At 38.0% G+C, this 22,588-nt stretch overlaps 1 protein-coding gene across 1 annotated transcript in view; it reads left to right on the top strand.

The window, feature by feature from the left end:
• PKHD1 (PKHD1 ciliary IPT domain containing fibrocystin/polyductin) overlaps positions 1 to 22,588 on the top strand; it is a 433,351-nt gene that overhangs the window by 393,802 nt on the left and 16,961 nt on the right. Inside the window, exons 61-63 of the mRNA XM_007451921.1 lie at positions 8,816 to 8,951; positions 10,113 to 10,200; positions 18,600 to 18,707. Of these exons, the coding sequence (XP_007451983.1) occupies positions 8,816 to 8,951; positions 10,113 to 10,200; positions 18,600 to 18,707 (332 nt within the window). The remainder of the gene's footprint in view (positions 1 to 8,815; positions 8,952 to 10,112; positions 10,201 to 18,599; positions 18,708 to 22,588) is intronic.

The following is a 22,588-nucleotide window of genomic DNA, read 5'->3' as shown; positions in this document are numbered from 1 at the left end:
TGCTTTTTCACTGTATTTGTGGTAGTGCTAATAAATAAGCAACTAATATTTAATGGGTATTAATTACTTCTATACAACCATCTCCAGTGGATGTGGTATTCACTATAAAATAAAAAGCAAAACAAAAAGACACACCATCACATTTTAAGGAATATTCAACTAATACATTGATTGCCTTTTTATAGATAGAGCAACATATCCAAATGAAAACTTTGCTAATGTTTATGTATCATATTTTACCTGTCTTGGTGTTTCTCTTCTTTACAGTACACTAGTATGTATGGAAGATATGGAAAGAAAACTCAAGCAATTTTTTTTCTGGATTCTGGTTGATTTGAAGGGCTTTGAGGATTGTTAGCTTAGAATTTAGAAGTACTCCTAGTTGCATGAGTGCTCAGAATCTATTATATCTTGGATATTTTTACTAACCACTAAACCTTCACCATGTTATTGATGTAATTATGATATTATGCATGATAATATAAAAATCAGGAATCTGAGAAAAGATGGTGCTAATGTATCTTAGCTTACATTTAAATATATTTTCTTTCCTTTAGTCCAGTTTCATTTAGATTCCACCGAGTTCTTATGAGCATATTCTATGTATGGGTGACTAGAGAGAAATAGAGCCAGTTCATTGCTAAATTTTATTTAGATTTTACAGTACTGAGCTTTCTTAATAGGTCATCCTTCCAAAATGACTCATTTTTATATTATATAAAAAAACACTCGATTGGGATTGACATGTATACACTGATGTGTATAAAATGGATGACTAATAAGAAAAAAAATAAATTAAAAAAAAACCCCAAAACAAAACACAACAACAACAACAAAAAAGACTCGGTGAATATTTAGCTTTTAACTAGAAGGAGAGCAAAGTCAAAGAGTAGAAACAATGGAGATAAAGCAGAGGAAACCCAGGAAAGAGAGTGGGCCCAGCACAAATGTAGGTATGCACACATATGTGTGTGGGATATCATCCTATCGTGAGCTTCAGAGAAAAGAGCACCTTTATTGCCCACCATCTGTCATAGCCATCATGTTTTCATTTTTGACTCATGTATTTCTGACTTGATAAGAAACTGCTGAACATGTATCAGCAGTTTCACATTAGTAGCTTTTTAAGTTTCCTCACTCTGTATAAGGAGCACCTTATCAAGCTGACTTGGAATAGAGAAGAAAACTCAGACAGACAATTGGTGACATGTAGCATCAATTTTCTGTTGGGGTGTGTTACAGTCCCCATCTCTCTCAGTTTCTTCAGTATTTTAAGAGAGGTTTCCTAGATATGCAAAAAAAAAAAATCTTCTGAAGCTAACGAAAGGCTGCTTCTTAAGTATATCTGAATAAATCTCTGCAGAATGAGAAATGCCATGTCCTAAGGGCCTAAATGAGAACCAGCAAGTTTTCCCATGGTCCTAAGAATTGTACAGTATGGTAAACAACCCTGAAGCCTGGGGCAGATCCCAGGGCCAGCCCTGTTTCTTTCAACTTTGATCAGTGTCGACTCAGACTTCCATTGAACTCACTGGAGAGCCATTGACAAGCTAATGAATTGACCTTTAGACAGCAGAAATTAGTCTGAGGACATAGGCCTTTCAGTGGAAACATCTACAATGTTCTTTAAAGGTTCACTCTTGTTAATTTAATGGCGTTACATGCATTTCAACAGATTGAGGCCATATCAGACATTTACTTATCAAGGGGAGTACTACCTGCTTTCAAAAAGCTACCAACTTTCTGCTTTGTGGGGAGAAATGGAGTGCTATTTTTTTAATCAAATAATATACAACAAATTGGCCTCTCCCAGTCTTTATCCTCCTCTAGAGGCATCTAGATTTAAGTGTCTTCTGCATGGCTAAGTCAGTTCCATGAACCTGTCTTCCATATTCCAAAGCTTTGTTAACCTCTGTTGTTGGTTGTTCTCTCCTCTCCTGCCTTCTTTATCCATGTTGATTTACACCATTTTTATTCATTTTTCTTCTTTTAAGTAATTTCGGTGGAGTAGAGGGAACAGAGATAAACATATGTTCAACCTCTGCTTTTTAAACTTGGGGTTCCCCACGAGGGTCTTATTTTATATTCTGCCTTTCATCTGGAATCCTGGCAGTAGAAATTTGATTTTTGCTCTTTTGAGTTTCTTTCCCTCCTGTCTTTTCTTCTCCCTCTCTTTCTCCTGCTTCAAAAAAAAAAAAAAAAAAAAAAAAAAAACACCTCTAAATAATATTCTTTGTCATACAGTAAGCATAAATATATCTGTATCTTTCATGGAAGTTTAGCTATTGAAATGCTAAAGCTATTTGTGGTTGAGAGTTTCTAAAATGACCACCCAAAGGTATGCTGCCCTAATCCTGGGAACCTATGAATAGGATCAGATAGAATTTCTATGAAGACACTGTGTTATGTGGCACAGTAGACCTTAAGTTGGAGAGAATACCCAGGATTATCAAGGTGGCACAGTTACACACAACAGCCCTTAAAAGAGGAGAGCTTTATCCTGCTGTGGCAGAAGAGGAAGGCAGAGAGATTCCAAGTGTGAGAAGGAATTGAAGTGTCACTGCTTTTAGGATGAAAGGCACCACATGAGAAGAAAGTCAGATGCACTCTGTAAGTACAGAGTGGACCTTGGCTGACAGCCCACAGGGAAACAGGGACCTCCATTCCACAGCCACCAGGAAATGAATTCCACCAACAATTGGAATGAGTTTGGAAGTGTATTCTCCCGAGAGCCTCCACTTAAGCAGTGAACCCCCAGCCAACTCTTGACCCACAATCTGAAGATCATAGATTTGTGATATTTTAAGCCACTGAGTGTATGGAGTTTTGTTTCACAGCTGTAGAAAACTAATACACTATCTCACATAAAACTCTTCGTTTCTGACGTCGCCATGAACCTCGGACCCTAAAAACAGTTATAGGGAATGTGAGCACGGCTCTGTGGCAGTATACATCTGTGTGTTTTTGCACCCTTCACATTAGTAGCTTTTTAAGTTTCCTCACTCTGTATAAGGAGCACCTTATCAAGCTGACTTGGAATAGAGAAGAAAACTAGGAGAGACAATTGGTGACATGAGCCTTTTGGTGACCTTCAGGCTCATTTAACATCTTCTCTTGTGCAATCTCTCCCTGCCCCTTGGGCACCTGCTTTCTAAGAAACAGCTGTTTGGAGTATGCAAGGACAGGGTCTTTCTGTCAACACTGGAGGATGCTCTTCTCAAGACTGGCAGAATATTCATCCGGGAAGGGATTCCCGTACTGCTAGCCTGTCTCTTTCCTCCCTCCTGGCAAAACCACAGCTTTGCCATTAAAGAGTGTTTTTGCACCATTTCTTTTTTTCACTACAATACAAATTCACTGCTTTGTTGAATTAGGTGGATGGCAAAATTATCATAATGGTATTTTATATATGTGGCTTTGTGGGAAAATGAGATGCTCTGCATAAGTAAACTTTCCATTTAATTAAAAATTGTTTATTTTATCACTACATTTTAAAAAAGACTTCATCTCTTAAACTAAAAAGAAGTAGATATTATCCAGCCTTGTTAAATGGAAAATACTGTAGACCTTTCACATTTTTATTGATGATTCATGGTCATCATTAAAGCTATCATTTATTTCACAGCTCTGTTACTGCAGTGATGCCCTTAGGGACCCTTGTTCTTATACTAAATGGCCCCAGACCACTAAATCTTTTATTCTACTTCTGCAGTTTACATTTTCCCTTCTCTCTTCCTTATAAACAGGAGGAAAATTCTAATCCATTATTGCTGTTGACTTATCTGCATCCAGTAGTTTTCCACCCACATGCACATGTAGTTCTAATTCCAAAATTGAACCGGAACCGTACTACCTTACAATCAATTTAAGATTTATGTGTATGGGTGGTGAAGTTGTAGCTAAATATAATAAAGACTCATAAAAACTTACATTTGAATGTTTTTTATTTCCCAAACATTAATTGAACAGTTATTATGTCCAAAAAATTGTATGGCTCATATGAAAATCTAGAGATTTAAAAATTAATAGATAGGGGAAACAAACATTTACACAACTGTCTAATAAGAATATGGTATATTAAATCTCATTATTCTATATCTATTACAAGGAAATCATTAATTCAATGTGAACCTGCTTGACCATTAATCTAGTTTTTCATAAAATTAGTATATTTTTATCTTTATGATATTCATTCATTGGTCAAGGCTTCAATTTACTATTATACTCCCAAGAGTACCTAAGCAGTGTCATGCACCATAAGTGATCGTTAAACACATGTTGCAAATAGTGAAATGTAACCGGTTTGACTTCTCTGCTATTCTAATACTCCTGTGCAACCAATATCCCATAACAAATCTCTTCCATCAGAAAGATCTTGAGTGGTTTCTCTTTTCCTGGTTAGACTATGACTGCTAGGGGACTCCATCACAAACAGGAAATTTTGAATATTTGTGTATGATCTTAAAAAATGTATTCAGAATTTACATTATCCCAGATAAGATATTCATGCTAGATTTATTATAAAATATTATTTTGAACAATTTTCTGACTAAAATACGTAGGTTTTGACCTCTGAGTTGACCTTGTTGGAGGATGTGCCATGTTTATTTTGTGTCTTTATATTCTCATGGCACAGTGCAACCTATGCCTGTGGTTACTCAAATCTCAGTTTGAAATGAAAAATTACAAAGAACCATAAGAGTTTAATAACAAGTATTAGAGCACAGCAGTAAGTGCACCGGTTCAAGAATGTATCAGAACTTGAAGTTGGCCAGTCCAAGATAGGTGGCGGCTTTCTAGAGGCATTTTAATGACCTAAGAACAGAGGAAGTGCATGGTGAGTACTGACTGGTCATAGTGTTCCTATAGTAACATGTATTGGATGCTTGTAATGTGCGAAGTTTGGAATCACTATGCTATAGTGCCAGAAAGAAACCATGAGATCGTAAGACATTTTTTTCTCTCTTAGGAGTTGATGGCAGCTAAGGGCATTTGGCTAGGTTTAACAGGGGGCATGAGGACTATGAAATATAAATAAAATGGTATGTGTCAGCTCTGAAAGATAGCCAGGAAAGTCATTCTTGCCTTACAGACTCTGTGGAAGAACATTCCTGAGGGACCGAGGTTATGGTGTTGTATTTATCTTTGCCTATCTCATAGTGCCTAAAACAATATTTGTACATGGTGGAAGGGTTAACATTTGTTTGTTAAACTGAACCGAGTGGAGAACTTGCTATCTTCTTCCAGGGTACAGAATCTTGCAGACTCCTCTGAAATTTAAGTTCCCTCACGGCACACCCTAAAAAATTTAATCAAAACATGGGGCTCTTTTGTAGGAACCTGACTTAGTAACTTTGAGGAGGCCAAGGCTGAAGAGGAAGTGAGGAAGTAACTCACAACGCCCCACCCTCACCTCACTGCCCAGAGCTAGCCTTCCTCAAGATGATTTATTTATTTGTTTGCTCAGTTTGCCATGCAGGTAGAAACAATCCCCTCTTCTGTAGGGGAAGCATTTCAGATCTGGCAGATTAAAAAGCAAGAGTTGGAGTGAATAGTAGTGATCTCTAAACTCAGACATTTCTGTATTTTCTTGGTCTTTCTCTTTTGCTAGCACTTAAGCTTTGAAGGAAAAAAAAAAATTCTTCCACATACCTGGCTGGCTATTGGAAGCCGTGAAATAGTGGTTAAACTGGGAGGATTGGAGGGAACTTTCCTCCCCCATTTTTTAAAGTTTGGCTGTAGGTCCTTCTGCCTGCAGGCTACAGTCACATTAGCGGTTGGAAATTGGATAACGACAGCACAATGACAAATCCAGGTTGCTTGCAATAAGTTGCTAATCCCTTTGCTTTAATATCGGAGCAGCGGATAATGATGTTTGGACATCACTCCGGTTTACTGACGACCCCACTGGGGCCAGCAATAGAACCTTACAACTGTCTAACAAGGCATCAGGTGATTCCCGTCGTCACAGCAACGGACACTGGAATCTAATCTTCCCTCCATCCCTTCTAGCACCCAATAACGCCTAGGTTATATAAGTGGCCCATCATTGCTTGGTAACTTGAATCAATTAACGTTAATTCGCACAATGCTATGATGTATTGTGATCACTTTCATTTCAGGGAAGGGGGAGAAATTGCTATAAGTCACCTAAAATGAGGTTGTCTGTGGTGCTGAGGTATTAATTGGGTGTCCATATTAAATGCAAAAGGAGCCCCATCATGAAAGGAAAGTGGATGAGTGACTCTCTTGGCTGCTATTGACCTATCAGAAGAAGACAGTGCCCTTTTCCTTTGCTTTTATCTATTACAGTTTTCCCTATTGTGTGTCAAGTTGATGTATTATAAAAAATTCATTTGGTGACCTTTCACCCCCTTAGCAGATTAAACAATTTCACTTCGATGGCATCATTAACAAGACCCTGCATTTAGTGATGATTTCTCTAAAAGGCCACGGAGATTCGATTTTAAGCTAACAGATTTATTGCACTATTATAACATATCGTAAAAAACTGTACCACCTACGGTCAGGTTTTAGGTTAGAAACTGCCTACGAGTTTATGTGGAGCTTAAAGTGGTATTACCTTGGGATATGCTGTAGCAGCAAGTCTCTGACCTCCAGTGGGATGCTGTTTACATTTAATCAGAGATGTTTGCTCACAATAAACTTTAAAGTGTGTCAGGGACGGGCCTTTTAGCAAATGTTCAGGCAGTTGGTTCCCATCCCTTCGTCTCTAGACATCAGTGTACTTATGTCAGGACCTCGGATGGAGTCTTTCGGTTTCTTTAACCTACATGGCCAGCCTGCATCCTGTCCTGCATCAGAAAGCTTTTAAGAAATAGGCCAGTGGAGAAATAGCATCTGGTAACGATGTTAGAATTTTCCAATAACCTAGGAACCATAGAGGATGCAATGAATAACATGGAGTTTTAAAATATGATTTCAGTTTTTTCTTTAAATAAAAAGGAGCCTTACTCATTCAGCTAAGCAAGCTAATAAATGATGATCACACTAGTGTATGTTGAATTCCCAGTGAGTGACTCTAGCAGAGGTCAGGGCCTTAGCTGGTAAATGACCAAAAGGGATTCGTAGGACCACACATGCCCCATCCCCCATTTTCCAGGATTCTCAGGGGAGAGGGAAATTGCTCCCTATAGAAACTTCATAGTTTGTGATCCTCTGTATTTGTTCTTGCACTGTTTCCTCTTCTTAGGACTAATTGTCACCTTTACCTCACATACACTCTCTGTTAAAATAAATATCCTTTTCTCCTCACATAAGAAAAAAAAAAGATTAGGGGATCAAGTAGGTGACTCACAAGCATTTAATTGAGGGCTGGGTAGGCTACTATTTAAAAAAAGAAATCAAAGCCTTGTTAGACCTGACCTAGGGTGTTTCGAGGGTAATCTATTACCCTATGTTAGGGTAATATGTGTGATATATGGTGTCTATATATATCCATTTAATTGCTAAAACTCTATTGCATGCCTCTGATGTGTAATACACAATAGGCTTAATGGGACAATAGGTGTATAACCCAGAATATTCGTTTAATAGAGCTGCCTTGGGTCTTCAAAAATGCCAGAGCTCCGGTAAAAAGATGTTTTGAGGTATCATGAATTACGTAACTATTTTATTTTATAATTATTCCATTTTATTGCTAAGTCACATCAGCAATTAATGTGCTCAATAGAGATGAAAAACAGTATAGCTCTAGACCTTGGTCATACACTTACTCTTGGTAAGACCTTTGGCAAAATACTTAAGCCTTTTTGGACCTCAGTTTCTTCATGTGCAAATAAGAGTACCTATGTCATAGTGTCATTTTTTTTTTTTTTTTTTTTTGCTGTACGCGGGCCTCTCACTGTTGTGGCCTCTCCCATTGTGGAGCACAGGCTCCGGACGTGCAGGCTCAGCGGCCATGGCTCACAGGCCCAGCCGCTCCGCGGCATGTGGGATCTTCCCGGACCGGGGCACGAACCCGTGTCCCCTGCATCGGCAGGCGGACTCTCAACCACTGCACCACCAGGGAAGCCCCCATAGTGTCATTTTAAAGATGCAATGAGTTTATAGGTGGAAAGCATAGAACAGTACTTGGTACAGGGTGTAAGTGCTCAGCATATATTAATTATAAATAAGTATTATTCTCCCTAAGGACTTCATTCAACTGAAATCAAGTAATCAATTAATCAATGAATTCCACAGTTGTCGATTCTGTTTAGTGCAAGCATCCTGTGGAGACAATGAACATGAAAGGGTGGTTGTGAGATTAAATGAGCTATTCCATGTGAAACAGTGGTGTGGGAGGTTGCTCCCAGGCATCTCTTTCCAGTTCTTTTCGGTGACGTCATCTTGGTACCACAGAATTAGCCATGGTGAATGTATTTATACTGTGGAAATTGGAAAACACTAACACCTCTTGGGGGAGAGCTGGTTTACTAGCATGCTTAGAACACATCCCCACCTTCTAAATATTTTAGTGTGATAAGTTGCCTCACTAAGGCTTTTTGGGAGCTGATATTAACAAATTGTGATAAAAGTCTAAGTTCATGGTATGTTCTCCTCGCACCTCCCCCACCCCCCAGCCCCAACCAGTGCATTCTTTCCTATGGTAAAGCAGACACATAAAGTAAATATATAATTATTCTTTAGTTATAAGGTCATGTTTGCTATACAGTGTATCATTCAGTTTCTAGAAACAAAGGCAAATGCAAATCTTCCCACTGGTAATAATGTATTATGGAAAAAAGCTACTGCAGTGATATGGTATCTGTAATCTTAGGCATGTATTCTTTTCTTTTTTAATATGTGCCAGAAATACAAGCAATTTCGAAACTGGGAACTTGATATATATTCGGCCCTATGGTCTTTCAGTCCTAGTCCAGCCTTCAGATGGAGAAGTGGGAAAAGAACTTACAGTACAACCACAGCTCGTTTTTCTGGATAAACAGGTACCTTGTGCACAGGTAACAATCTTTATTTAGAGCCGGGTACCATGTTGTATTTGGTGCATGTTTCACATCGCATCATCTTCTCGATACACATGTACAGAGTGCCCACCCTGTGACATTTGGTGCACTTAGAACATCTAACTACTTTCATTATTTTCCTTCCATTTCACAGCCTGCTTTCCTTCCACTTTCTATAAATGTCCAGGATTTGATCAAGGGTAAAAATAGAATTCTGATACTTTTTCTCCTCAAGCAAATTCTTTTTTTTTTGTGGTACGCTGGCCTCTCACTGTTGTGGCCTCTCCCGTTGCGGAGCACAGGCTCCGTGGCACGTGGGATCTTCCCAGACCGGGGCACGAACCTGTGTCCCCTGCATCGGCAGGCGGACTCTCAACCACTGCGCCAACAGGGAAGCCCTCCTCAAGCAAGTTCTTACAGTAGGTCTCATGTATCTTTTCAGAAATCTCGCCTTCTCTAAGTGCTGGATCTATATCTGAAGAAGTCATTTCATATGCTAATGAAGGAATTTATGGCATCACATCTGCATTATAGTTCTATGTTATTTTAAATGATTTCTCCTGTATGTGGTTAAGTACAGCATCAATAAGAGGCTTCTGTGCTTAATTCTAATTTCAGTGTCCATGCCCTCTGATTCTATTTTATCTTGTCTATAATTACTAACATCAAGGGGGGAAAAAGTGAAATATGATACTTAAATCAGCTTTCTACTCGAGACTTTAAAAATGCCTCCCCTGACGTGCTTACAGAGGAATGAAGGCCATGGGCCTGAGGTCCGCGCTTCTGCTCTAGCCTGGCACTCACCCAACTCTCTCCTGCTTTGTTGTCTTAATCTTTCCTTCCTTATTAACCCTCAGCACACCGTGCCACTCTCCTTTTCTGTAAACTTAACTTTCCTTTCTCCTCTTCACTGCCCTGCCCCAACTTTTCTTGCAATAATCTCCCTTCTCTCTGCTCAGTAAGCTAATTTGATATATTCTTCTTAACATGAGAAAGAAAATATGTATTTATTATTTTTTTCCTTTGTTTATTTCTCATGAATGTGCGCTTTATAAAAGATTCTGTGTGAATACTCTTCTTTTTCAGATAACTTCACAAAATTCTCTTCTGAGTCCATCTTTTCCCCTTTTTTCCTGTTTCCAGAATCGGAGAGTAGAGTCGTTGGGGCCCCCATCAGAGCCTTGGGTCATTTCTGTTTCTCTGGAAGGGACATCAGATTCCATGCTGAGAGGTAGGTACCTGTGACATTCGGAGACCTGCTATAATTGCATCCGCACAGAAATGTTTGCTACCATTGGGAATCTATAACAAAAGCCGCTAATACTCAGTATCTTTGTTAGTTTGGAAGAAATCCCCTTCACCACCACTGGCGTCTACAATGCCAGTATCTGCAAAAGGGAACATTAGGTTGGCAGGAAATGTTTAACAAACCATCTGCCCACCTATCCCCACCCCTGCCGGCATGGTGAGGAGTATTATTGTCATACCCGTATCTTCAGTATGGTGTAAGGAAAAGGGCATGGCCCCCTAATCATGTACAGATGATTCTCTGGTACAGTATCAAGTCATAGGTACAATGTGGTTTCTATGGGGAAACAGAAACACTGGCTCTCAATGTTATAAAGAATAAATGTGATGGCAAATGCAAAGTGCCTGGCCCAGAACAGGCCCTGAGAGCTCATTTTCTCCTCTCCAGCTTTCTTGGTCCTCCGTTACCTTCCTCTTCAGTCCCAGTACCACTGCTAGCTTCATTTACTTTTCTGGAGTTGTGCGTATGAAAATCAAAAACCACCATTCTGTTCTTTGCTTCTATAAGTTTTACTATTTTAGATACTTTATATACATGAAATCATACAGTGTTAGTCCTTCTGTGACTGGTTGATTTCACCTAGCATGATGTCCTCAAGATTCATCTATGCTGCAAGTTATTTCAGAACTTTTTTTTTTAGTTTTATTTATTTATTTTTTATACAGCAGGTTCTTATTAGTTATCTATTTTATACATATTAGTGTATATATGTCAATCCCAACCTCCCAATTCATCCCACCACCACCCCTTCCTACGATTCCCCCTTGGTGTTCATACATTTGTTCTCTACATTTGTGTCTCTATTTCTGCCTTGCAAACCAGTTCATCTGTACCATTTTTCTAGATTCCACATATATGCGTTAATATATGATATTTGTTTTTCTCTTTCTGACTTACTTCACTCTGTATGACAGTCTCTAGGTCCATCCACATCTCTACAAATGACCCAATTTCATTCCTTTTTATGGCTGAGTAATATTCCATTGTATATATGTACCACATCTTTATCCATACTTCTGTCGATGGGCATTTAGGTTGCTTCCTGGCTATTGTAAATAGTGCTGCAATGAACATTGGGGTGCATGTGTCTTTTTGAATTATGGTTTTCTCAGGGTATATGCCCAGTAGTGGGATTGCTGGGTCATATGGTAATTCTATTTTTAGTTTTTAAAGAAATCTCCATGCTGTCCTCCATAGTGGCTGAATCAATTTACATTCCTACCAACAGTGCAAGACGGTTCCATTTTCTCCACACCCTTTCCAGCATTTCTTGTTTGTAGATTTTCTGATGCAGCCCATTCTAACCGGTGTGAGGTGATACCTCACTGTAGTTTTGATTCGCATTTCTAATAATTAGTGATGTTGAGCAGGTTTTCATGTGCCTCTTGGCCATCTGTATGTCTTCTTTGGAGAAATGTCTATTTAGGTCTTCTGCCCATTTTTCAATTGGGTTGTTTGTTTTTTTGATACTGAGCTGCATGAGCTGCTTGTAAATTCTGGAGATTAATCCTTTGTCAGTTGCTTTGTTTGCAAATAATTTCTCCCATTCTGAGGGCTGTCTTTTTGTCTTGTTTATGGTTTCCGTTGCTGTGCAAAAGCTTTGAAGTTTCATTAGGTCCCATTTGTTTATTTTTGTTTTTATTTCCATTACCCTAGGCAGTGGGTCAAAAAAGATCTTGCTGTGATATATGTCAAAGAGTGTTCTTCCTATGCTTTCCTCTAAGGGTTTTGTAGTGTCCAGTCTTACATTTAGGTCTTTAATCCATTTTGAGTTTATTTTTATGTATGGTGTTAGGGAGTGTTCTAATTTCATTCTTTTATGTGTAGCTGTCCAATTTTCCCAGCACCACTTATTGAAGATGCTGTCTTTTCTCCATTGTATATCCTTGCCTCCTTTGTCATAGATTAGTTGACCATAAGTGCGTGGGTTTATCTCTGGTCTTTCTATCCTATTCCATTGAACTATATTTCTGTTTTTGTGCTAGTACCATGTTGTCTTGATTACTCTAGCTTTGTAGTATAGTCTGAAGTCAGGGAATCTGATTCCTCCAGCTCTATTTTTTTCCCTCAAGATTGCTTTGGCTATTCGGGGTCTTTTGTGTTTCCATACAAATTTTAAGATTTTTTGTTCTAGTTCTGTAAAAAATGCCATTGGTAATTTGATAGGGGTTGCATTGAATCTGTAGATTGCTTTGGGTAGTATAGTCATTTTCACAATGTAGATTCTTCCAATCAAAGAACATGTATCTCTCTGCATCTGTTTGTGTTATCTTTGATTTCTTTCATCAGTGTCTTATAGTTTTCTGCATACGGGTCTTTTGTTTCCTTAGGTAGGTTTATTCCTAGGTATTTTATTCTTTTTGTTGCAGTAGTGAATGGGATTGTTTCCTTAATTTTGCTTTCTGATTTTTGTTGTTAATGTATAGGAATGCAAGAGATTTCTGTGCATTAATTTTGTATCCTGAAACTTTACCAGATTCATTGATTAGCTCTAGTAGTTTTCCCATGGCATTTTTAGGATTCTCTGTGTATAGTATCATGTCATCTGCAAACAGTGACAGTTTTACTTCTTCTTTTCCAATTTAGATTCCTTTTATTTCTTTTTCTTGTCTGATTGCTGTGGCTAAAACTTCCAAAACTATGTTGAATAATAGTGGCGAGGGTGGACATCCTTGTCTTGTTCCTGATCTTAGAGGAAATGCTTTCAGTTTTTCACCGTTGAGAATGATGTTTGCTGTGGGTTTGTCGTATATGGCCTTTATTATGTTGAGGTAGGTTCCCTCCATGCCCACTTTCTGGAGCGTTTTTATCATAAATGGGTGTTGAATTTTGTCACAAGCTTTTTCTGCATCTTACTGAGATGATCATATGGTTTTTATTCTTTAGTTTGTTAATATGGTTTATCACATTGATTGATTTGTATACATTGAAGAATCCTTGCATCCCTGGGATAAATCCCACTTGATCATGGTGTATGATCCTTTTAATGTGTTGTTGGATTCTGCTTGCTAGTATTTTGTTGAGCATTTCTACATCTATATTCATCAGTGATATTGGTCTGTAATTTTCTTTCTTTGTAGTATCTTTGTCTGGTTTTGGTATCAGGGTGATGGTGGCCTCATAGAATGAGTTTGGGAGTGTTCCTCCCTCTGCAATTTTTTGGAAGAGTTTGAGAAGGATGGGTGTTAGCTCTTCTCTAAATGTTTGATAGAATTCGCCTGTGAAGCCATTTGGTCTTGGGCTTTTGTTTGTTGGAAGATTTTCAATATCAGTTTCAATTTTATTACTTGTGATCAGTCTGCTCGTATTTTCTATTTTTTCCTGGTTCAGACTTGGAAGGTTATACCTTTCTAAGAATTTGTCTATTTCTTTCAGGTTGTCCATTTTATTGGCGTAGAGTTGCTTGTAGTAGTGTCTTAGGATGCTTTGTGTTTCTGCAGTGTCTGTTGTAACTTTTCCTTTTTCATTTCTAATTTTATTGACTTGAGTCCTCTCCCTCTTTTTCTTGATGAGTCTGGGTAATGGTTTATCAATTTTGTTTATCTTCTCAAAGAACCAGCTTTCAGTTTTATTGATCTTTGCTATTATTTTGTTTGTTTCTATTTCATTTATTTCTGCTCTGATCTTTATGATTTCTTTCCTTCTACTAACTTTGGGTTTTGTTTGTTCTTCTTTTCTAGTCCATTCAGGTGTAAGGGTAGATTGTTTATTTGAGATTTTTCTTGTTTCTTGAGGTAGGCTTGTATTGCTATAAACTCCCCTCTTAGAACTGCTTTTGCTGCATCCCATAGGTTTGGATCATTGTGTTTTCATTGTCATTTGTCTCTAGGTATTTTCTATTTCCTCTTTGATTTCTTCAGTGATCTCTTGGTTTTTTAGTAATGTATTGTTTAGCCTCCATGTGTTTGTGTTTTAACATTTTTTTCTCTGTAATTTATTTCTAATCTCATAGTGCTGTGGTCAGAAAAGATTCTTGATATGATTTCAATTTTCTTATATTTACTGAGGCTTGACTTGTGACTCAACATATGATCTATCCTGGAGAAGGTTCCGTGTGCACTTGAGAAGAAAGTGTAATCTGCTGATTTTGGATGTAATGTCCCATAAGTATCAATTAAATCTATCTGGTCTATTGTGTCATTTAAAGCTTGTGTTTCCTTATAATTTTCTGTTTGGATGATCTGTCCATTGGTGTAAGTGAGGTGTTAAAGTCCCCCACTTTTATTGTGTTACTGTCAATTTCCTCTTTTATAGCTGTTAGCAGTTGCCTTATGTATTGAGGTGCTCCTACGTTGGGTATATATATACAATTGTTATATCTTATTCTTGGATTGATCCCTTGATCATTATGTAGTCTCCTTCCTTGTCTCTTGCAACATTCTTTATTTTAAAGCCTATTTTATCTGATATGAGTATTGCTACTGCAGCTTTCTTTTGATTTCCATTTGCATGGAATATCTTTTTCCATCCCCTCACTTTAGGTCTGTATGTGTCCCTAGGTCTGAAGTGGGTCTCTTGTAGACAGCATATATATGGGTCTTGTTTTTGTATCCATTCAGCGAGCCTGTGTCTTTTGGTTGGAGCATTTAATCCATTCACGTTTAAGGTAATTATCAATATGTATGTTCCTATTACCATTTTCTTAATTGTTTTGGATTTGTTATTGTAGGTCCTTTCCTTCTCTTGTGTTTTCCACTTAGAGAAGTTCCTTTAGCCTTTGTTGTAGAGCTGGTTTGGTGGTGCTAAATTCTCTTAGCTTTTACTTTTCTGTAAAGCTTTTGATTTCTCCATCAAATCTGAATGAGATCCTTGCCGGCTAGAGTAATCTTGGTTGTAGGTTCTTCCCTTTCATCACTTTAAGTATATCATGCCACTCCCTTCTGGCTTGTAGAGTTTCTGCTGAGAAATCAGCTGTTAACCTTATGGGAGTTCCCTTGTATATTATTTGTCATTTTTCCCTTGCTGCTTTCAATAATTTTTCTTTGTCTTTAATTTTTGCCAATTTGATTATTATATGTCTCTGCGTGTTTCTCCTTGGGTTTTTCCTGTATGGGACTCGCAGCGCTTCCTGGACTTGGGTGGCTATTTCCTTTCCCATGTTAGGGAAGTTTTCGACTATAATCTCTTCAATTATTTTCTTGGGTCCTTTTCCTCTCTCTTCTCCTTCTAGGACCCCTATAATGCGAACGTTGTTGTATTTAATGTTGTCCCAGAGGTCTTTAGGCTGTCTTCATTTCTTTTAATTCTTTTTTCTTTATTCTGTTCAGCAGCAGTGAATTCCACTATTCTGTCTTCCAGGTCACTTATCCGTTCTTCTGCCTCAGTTATTCTGCTATTGATTCTTCCTAGTGTATTTTTCATTTCAGTTATTGTATTGTTCATCTCTGTTTGTTTGTTTGTTCTTTAATTCTTCTAGGTCTTTGTTAAACATTTCTTGCATCTTCTCGATCTTTGCCTCCATTCTGGATCATCTTCACTATCATTATTCTGAATCCTTTTTCTGGAAGGTTGCCTATCTCCACTTCATTTTGTTGTTTTTCTGGGGTTTTATCTTGTTCCTTCATCTGGTACATAGCCCTCTGCCTTTTCATCTTGTCTATCTTTCTGTGAATGTGGTTTTTGTTCCACAGGCTGCAGGATTGTAGTTCTTCTTGCTTCTGCTGTCTGCCCTCTTCCAGTTACTTCTTGCTCTACCCTGGCTTTGAGTCTAAGCTCATTCACATGCCTCCTATAAAATATGTATCTTGCCGTACTGCATACATTACCCATACCCAGTTCCTTACTCACACTCCATACCTTATTGTATCCCATACCTACTCCTCTACTATACCTTACTCAGCCTCCATACTTTACTGTGCCCCATTCCTGACACATACTCCCCCCAATTCGTCATTGGTTTCCTCTCAGTTATCCCAAGGATATCATCACTGTCTAGCTTAGGATCATGCAAAATGAATGAGGCATGAAACCATTTGTTATTTTCCTCCATTAACACCAACTCATGCTCAAGCCAACTGACTCCCCTGGATCAGTATATTCACCGTTGTTCTCTTTGGGAGATTCAATGAGAGCGTATGAGGAATGGGCTGAGGTCATCTTATATGCACACGTTTTTGTGCGTGTGTGTGAGTGTCATGAAATAGGAAAAAAATCTGGTGTCATTTTCTGTGTAGAATGCCCACATCACCAAACACCCTATTTCAATGACTGAAAGTATCTCTTGAAGCCATCATGAAATATTTCTCTTTAACTTCAGAAAGAATGGAAGCAAAACCATTTGGCATGGATTACCTAACTTATTCTAAGTATTTCCTGCAGAAAAATAAATTAACAACAACAAAACCCGGTCTATAAGTCTAGCCTAAATCTTTTGTTCTGCAGTTTAACTTCATGGTCTTTTGTCTCAGTAAATCCTCTTCAGTTCAAAAAAAAAAGAGGTTATAACCAAAAATGGGTTTATATACACAAAGACAATTATTTTAGCGTCCTTCAGATCCTTTGATATTTAGCTATAGATCCTAGTTGTAGAAAAAATGTGTTCTTAATACTAAAAAAATAAACTCTCAACATTAATGATGTAACAGTTTGCTAGTGTGGATAGCTAAGGGTAAGAGGGATAGTTTTGGGGGTGAAACGTATTTTGGAAACCCTATGCCCTACAGAATCACGTTCAAGTAGCATTCCCTGACAAAGCATGTCATCAGCTTCAATCTTGTGTGAAGCCCAACACCCCGTCTCCTCCCAGGTTCCCTCAGCCAGGACCAGCTTGATCAGGGAGCCTGTCAATGACATTTGTCTGTTTTACAATTACCATTCCAGAGATATGATGAACCCCGGAGTAATGTACTGTACTTGGCAGCAAACTGCCTCAGCTTTGGGGCACATATGCTTCAAAGCTGAGAATATCGTAGATATATATGGGAATCTTGGTAGAGATCTCTGAGGCAAGCTTGTATTTAACACAAAAGCAAACCGATTTGGAGCTAAAGTACTTTCCATTAGGCAGTCTGGCGGCTGTTCTATGAGGCAGACTCACTGTGCTCGCCGGACACATTTCAATTAAATGCTGCTTTGTATTCCTCTAAAGATGGGAACAATAAGAACGTTTGTCAAAGGGAAAACTGTAGCAAATGATTTCATGTTGAACATCTGTACTCTGCAGTTCATTGTTTGCAAGAGTTTATTGACCATAATTTTGATGCATATAGGTTTTAAAGAGTATAAACAGCATTTGTCTTGGTGCCTATCCTTTATTTCAGTCTTGGCTTATTTATTTCCATTTTTTCTGGGCAGTTTATTTATTTCAGGACTCTGAAGAGATGAAGGAAAAGATGTTTCTGAAAAAGGAAATTTTAGTTAGCTCTGAAAAATTGCTGAAGAAAATGCTTTCCCAAAAAGGATTGAGCAATTGAATTGAGAAATAGAACACTATGCATATTCTATCTTTATGATACCTTTCAGCCTTAAAGATCTCAAACCAATTTTTAGACTTTAGGACCACTCTCCTATCTCATTGTCCATCATACCAATCATAGTGACATTTCCAGAGTGAAATGGAGCAGCTGTTAATTAGCAAAGTAATTTGAGGATAGTGGAGTCAGAAGACTAGTCAAAGGCATTGTGAATGGGATCCAGAGCTAAGTTTCCTTCTTTTACTTTATAAATGGATGGCCTATTGTTAGAAGATGCCAGCTTTCTTTTTTGCATTTTATTCAGGGAAACCATAGCCCAGACAATCCAAGTTGCTGAACAGTGTAGCCTTTATCACTCCTGATTTGATGCATTGCTGTGGTCCTCATCTATTGGCCTAACTCTGTCACCGCATAAACCACAGATCCCTTGAATAGAAGAGAGGCAGAGCCTAGAAGCTGACCACGTAGAAAGAGAATAGACTTTCTTTCTTGAGAGACATTTAAATATTCAGTATATAATAGGGGCTAAGAATACAGACTTTGAAAACAGGCAGATTTGAGCTATAACCCCCTCACCACATAATTTAACCTTTCCTGAGTCTATTTCTTAATCTCTAGAATATTGGTAATAGTATATTTTATAGGGTTGTGTAGTTTATGTACAATGATGAATATAAAGCACAATGTCTGGCATAGTAAGCTTTCAATATATGTTGGCTGTTGTTGTTATTATTCTATCTTGGATTATTTAGTTCCAAGATTTGTCTAAGAGAAGCCTGATGGATTTAGTAACCTCTTCAATTAATTTTTGTTCTATATTGTCCATTTGCCTCTCTACAGGGAAAACTTGAAGAAATCGCTCTTGTGTAGGTAACTAACATTCACTTTTTGTTTTGTGTTTATTTGTAGGATGTACTCAGGCAGAAACTCAAGATGGTTATGTGAGGTTCTCCAACTTGGCAGTTTTGATCTCTGGGTCAAATTGGCACTTTATTTTTACTGTCACTTTCCCTCCAGGTAATTTCAGCACAGTGTGTTTTTATTATCTGTTCCTTTTTAAAAAAAAAAAAAAATAACCCCTTCTCCTTTATAATGGGACTAGCTTCTATCATGAATAAGAAGTCATTGTAGTTTAGAGAAAAAATCCCCTTGGTTGTATCATTAAGGTGTGAGAAGCAAGAACACATGTAGAAATTAAGCCTCGTGAGAATCACGGTAAGCAAGAATCCAAATGTACATTTTCCTCTAGTTATTAAAATTTACTTTGAATGTTCTATTTCTTTTTCTATGACATTTGATGGAATTTGATTGGGTATCACTTTAAGAATTTTAATTTATAAGAAGGAGAGTCCTGGGGTATCGAGTATTGTGAAATCTTATCTTTCAGTCCTGCCCTCCTCATCCACTGCCCCACCCCCACCTTTAAAATGGTGACTATACCCATTCAAATTCCCGGTACTTTAGAAATGTAGGTATAAGGTGTGTGTAAGTTGCTTGTATGATCCAGTTCTTCTTGACAAAACATTAAAGAGAAACCTTCTCCCTTCGGAAGTATTCTTGACAAATTTTGCTTTATTAGAGTGTAATACTATTCAATAACTTTGTAGTAAATAATATGTTACTTAAACTTCAAAGCCAGATGAGCTTATGAAAAATACTACTCTCCCATTTCCATGATGGGTAGAGTCCAGGCTGCACCCTACAGAGGAGTGGCGAGAGTCCAGTTTTGGACATCCTTTTTATAAAAGATTGAACTCTGATAGAGACACAGAATTACCACTTGAAAAAAGTGATTTAAATATTGCATCCAATATTGTAATTTACCAGGAAAAAACCCTCCTCACCTAAGAGAGCATCTGAAAGAGTTCTAAAAATACTAACATCATGTTTGAACTGAAAGGTAGATAATTATAATCAGTTATTAATTTGAGTCAGGGAAATTAGTCTGGTACTTAAGACATGCAGTTGTGGAAAGTAGTTAATACACAGCTGTGATAATGTAAAGTTTTAAAAAATACACTAGAACCATCATGAGTGGATTTAAGCTGCTTAGATATTGGAAATGGCAAAGGAAATTAAATGTTCTGATGTGAGGTGTCTGAAGCCCAACAACAAATATTTAATTAAGGCCAGGTATTAGTTCTCCTTCATGAAACTTAAATTCAAACCGTCAGTATACTTTTCAAAAAGTTAAAAATATGGCTCTCATGAAAATATATAATGAGTACTTGTCAACAAGTTACTTTACTCTTTAATGAGGGAACCAGGAGGATGGCAAGGTTTATAGCCTGGAAAGGACTGCTTTGAAATCAGTTTGCTAAATTGGATACAGGGCAATCAAACTCTAATCTTTGAGTTGCACATCTACAAATATCACTTACATTCTTACTGGATGAAAATCACTTGCAGCTTACCAATCTCCTACAAATTCACAAGACTGGACCCCTAAATATTGAATATTAAGTCAAACAAAAGTGTGTTCCAGAGAGATTGATAAACCTTGGATGGGCTTGTTCGAAAATGCTCCAGTATGATATTGTTAAGATCTGTAATCATTATTTTTCTCTCAGTTCCAAGTTTTGGACAATTTTTCTTCACAAAGGGAATATCATCTGGGGTCAGGTAGTATTATTAATTGTGTAGGACACCTGTTCTTTTAATACCTAAGACGTTGTCCTGATGTAAGCACAGATTCATGGAGAATGTTCAGTGCCTTGACCATGGGATTCCCAAGGATATATTTTGAAGGGTAACACATGCAGAGCTGGATATTTTGGTCCCGATTTGTTGCATAATTAAAAGACCGTTGCCCTCCAGTTTCCTCAGTGGTTAACTAAGCCTAAATACTTCATCACGTTTATTTTAAGGCATAAGTTATACAACCGAATGTAAACTATAGTGTAGACAGAAGCTTCTCAGTGACAGTGTGATTTTGAGCTGGCCCTGGTGTTCACATTTACTGGACTACTGCTTCCTTTAATTTCCACCTTCAGCTTGTAAAGTCCCCTAAATGAGGAATCGTCCTGAGAAGTTTTCCTTTAGAATTTTCCTTAGATTATTCTTCGTAATTTTCAAGACTGACTCTATGAGGTGAGGCTCTGTTTAAGTGAGAAGAGAAAAGATGGAGGAGAAATAGAAAACATCAGAAGGCCTGCACTTCTGTGACCCCATAGCCACCTGTTCATTACCAGTACAGACCCTGAGAGTGACTCCTCATTTCCAGGTGTATCAGTGTCTAAGGCTGGAATTATTTGGGAAAGCAGCTCTCATCCTCACGTTGATAGGCCACTCAATGACATTTCTCCTTTTTCGTAAGCTCCAAAAGAATAGCTGTGACAAGCATTGATTCACGGGACTGTAATTGTTGCTTCATCCCTGAATCAAGCAGGAGACTTGCAATCATTTTCATTATTTTCCCTCTTCTCCCTTAGAGAGAGGAACACGTCGTTATTCCTATTTTAGTATTTTTTTTGGTCTCATTATTTATTGATTTTTCTTAAAACTGAAGAAAAAGGACAGAGTTCAACATCTGCTTAATGGCCAGAGATGGCAGATAATGGCAGATGTGATTCCTGATTATACTTAGATCATGGAAGTTGGCAATCTGTCTTTCTAAAGTTTCCAAGATTGTCCATGTCTTTATGTTTTTAAGTGGAAATAGATGTCACTTTAATCAATGTTTCATTGATCACTGCATACAAAGACATACATTTCTTCAGCTCCGTAGATACACCAAAGACTTATAATTAAGGACTTAGTTCATTAAAGATATATGTATATGTATATATATATATATATATACATATACATATCTATAATTTATTTTATACTGAGATACAATTGACATAACACTGTATAAGTTTAAGGTGCACAGCATGGTGGTTTGATATATTTATGTATTGCCATATGATTATCCCTGTAGTGTTAGCTAACACCTATACCACATTGCATAATTATCACATCACATAATTATCATTCTTTTTGGTGGTGAGAACAATTAAGACCTAGTCTCTTAGCAACTTTGAAGTTTATTATACAGTATCATTGACTATAATCGCTATGCTATTTTGGAAATATAGAAATTGAGGAACTGAGAAGTTACGTAGGTCTAACCAAGTATGTATGGAATCCTCATAAGTCTTTATAACATGTGGACTAATCCAGCTCATTTATCTGTTTCTGAACTTCCTGAGACACTGTCAAGAGGGCAGGGTGTCTGTAAGTTTGTTCTACCGACTCCCCACCCAACCTTTCCACATGCATTGTCATTACCATGGTCTAGGCTGTGGTTTCTGTAACCATTTCCTGGAGCCATGGGACTCTTAGGGGGTTCTCCAGGGCCGCTGGGCTGAGACAGGATGCACCCTGCCACCCAACCCAGAAAAACTCAACTGCAGTGGCCGTTTCCGAGTCTGGAATATTCCTCCTCCGTAACTTCTCATGGCTCACTCAGCAGTTCACTCAGGTTTCTTTCCAAATGTCACCTCCTCAGAGGGCCCTTTTCTGCCTCACTCTGTCTACACCACAGTCTCAACCCTGCTCCCCTCTCCAGCCATTCTCTGAGTTCTGCATGGCACTCATCACTCTCTAGCGTCAGAGTACCTGTGTATTTGCTTGTTTGTCTATTGCCTGCCTGCTCTGTCCCCCATTAGAACCTAAGCCCCAGAAGGGACAGGAATTCTGCTTAGTTCAGCATTACATCCTCAGGGTGTTAAAAAAACCAAAAACAAATAAATATTTGTTTATGAATAAGTGGGTATACTGAGATTCTGCCTAAGATTACATTTAAATAATGTTCTGCTGCTAAAAGTATTTAAACACTGGTGGTCTTCACCCTTAGACTCAGGATACTGCTCCAGGCTTATAAACCTTAGGCCTAACTTCAGCCTCTCTGTCAT

This window comes from Lipotes vexillifer, unplaced genomic scaffold, assembly GCF_000442215.2.
Source record: "Lipotes vexillifer unplaced genomic scaffold, Lipotes_vexillifer_v1.1 scaffold147, whole genome shotgun sequence".
Classification (NCBI taxonomy): Eukaryota; Metazoa; Chordata; class Mammalia; order Artiodactyla; family Lipotidae; genus Lipotes; species Lipotes vexillifer.
Note: the sequence above shows the minus strand (reverse complement) of the source record. Positions and strands in the feature narration are given on the sequence as shown.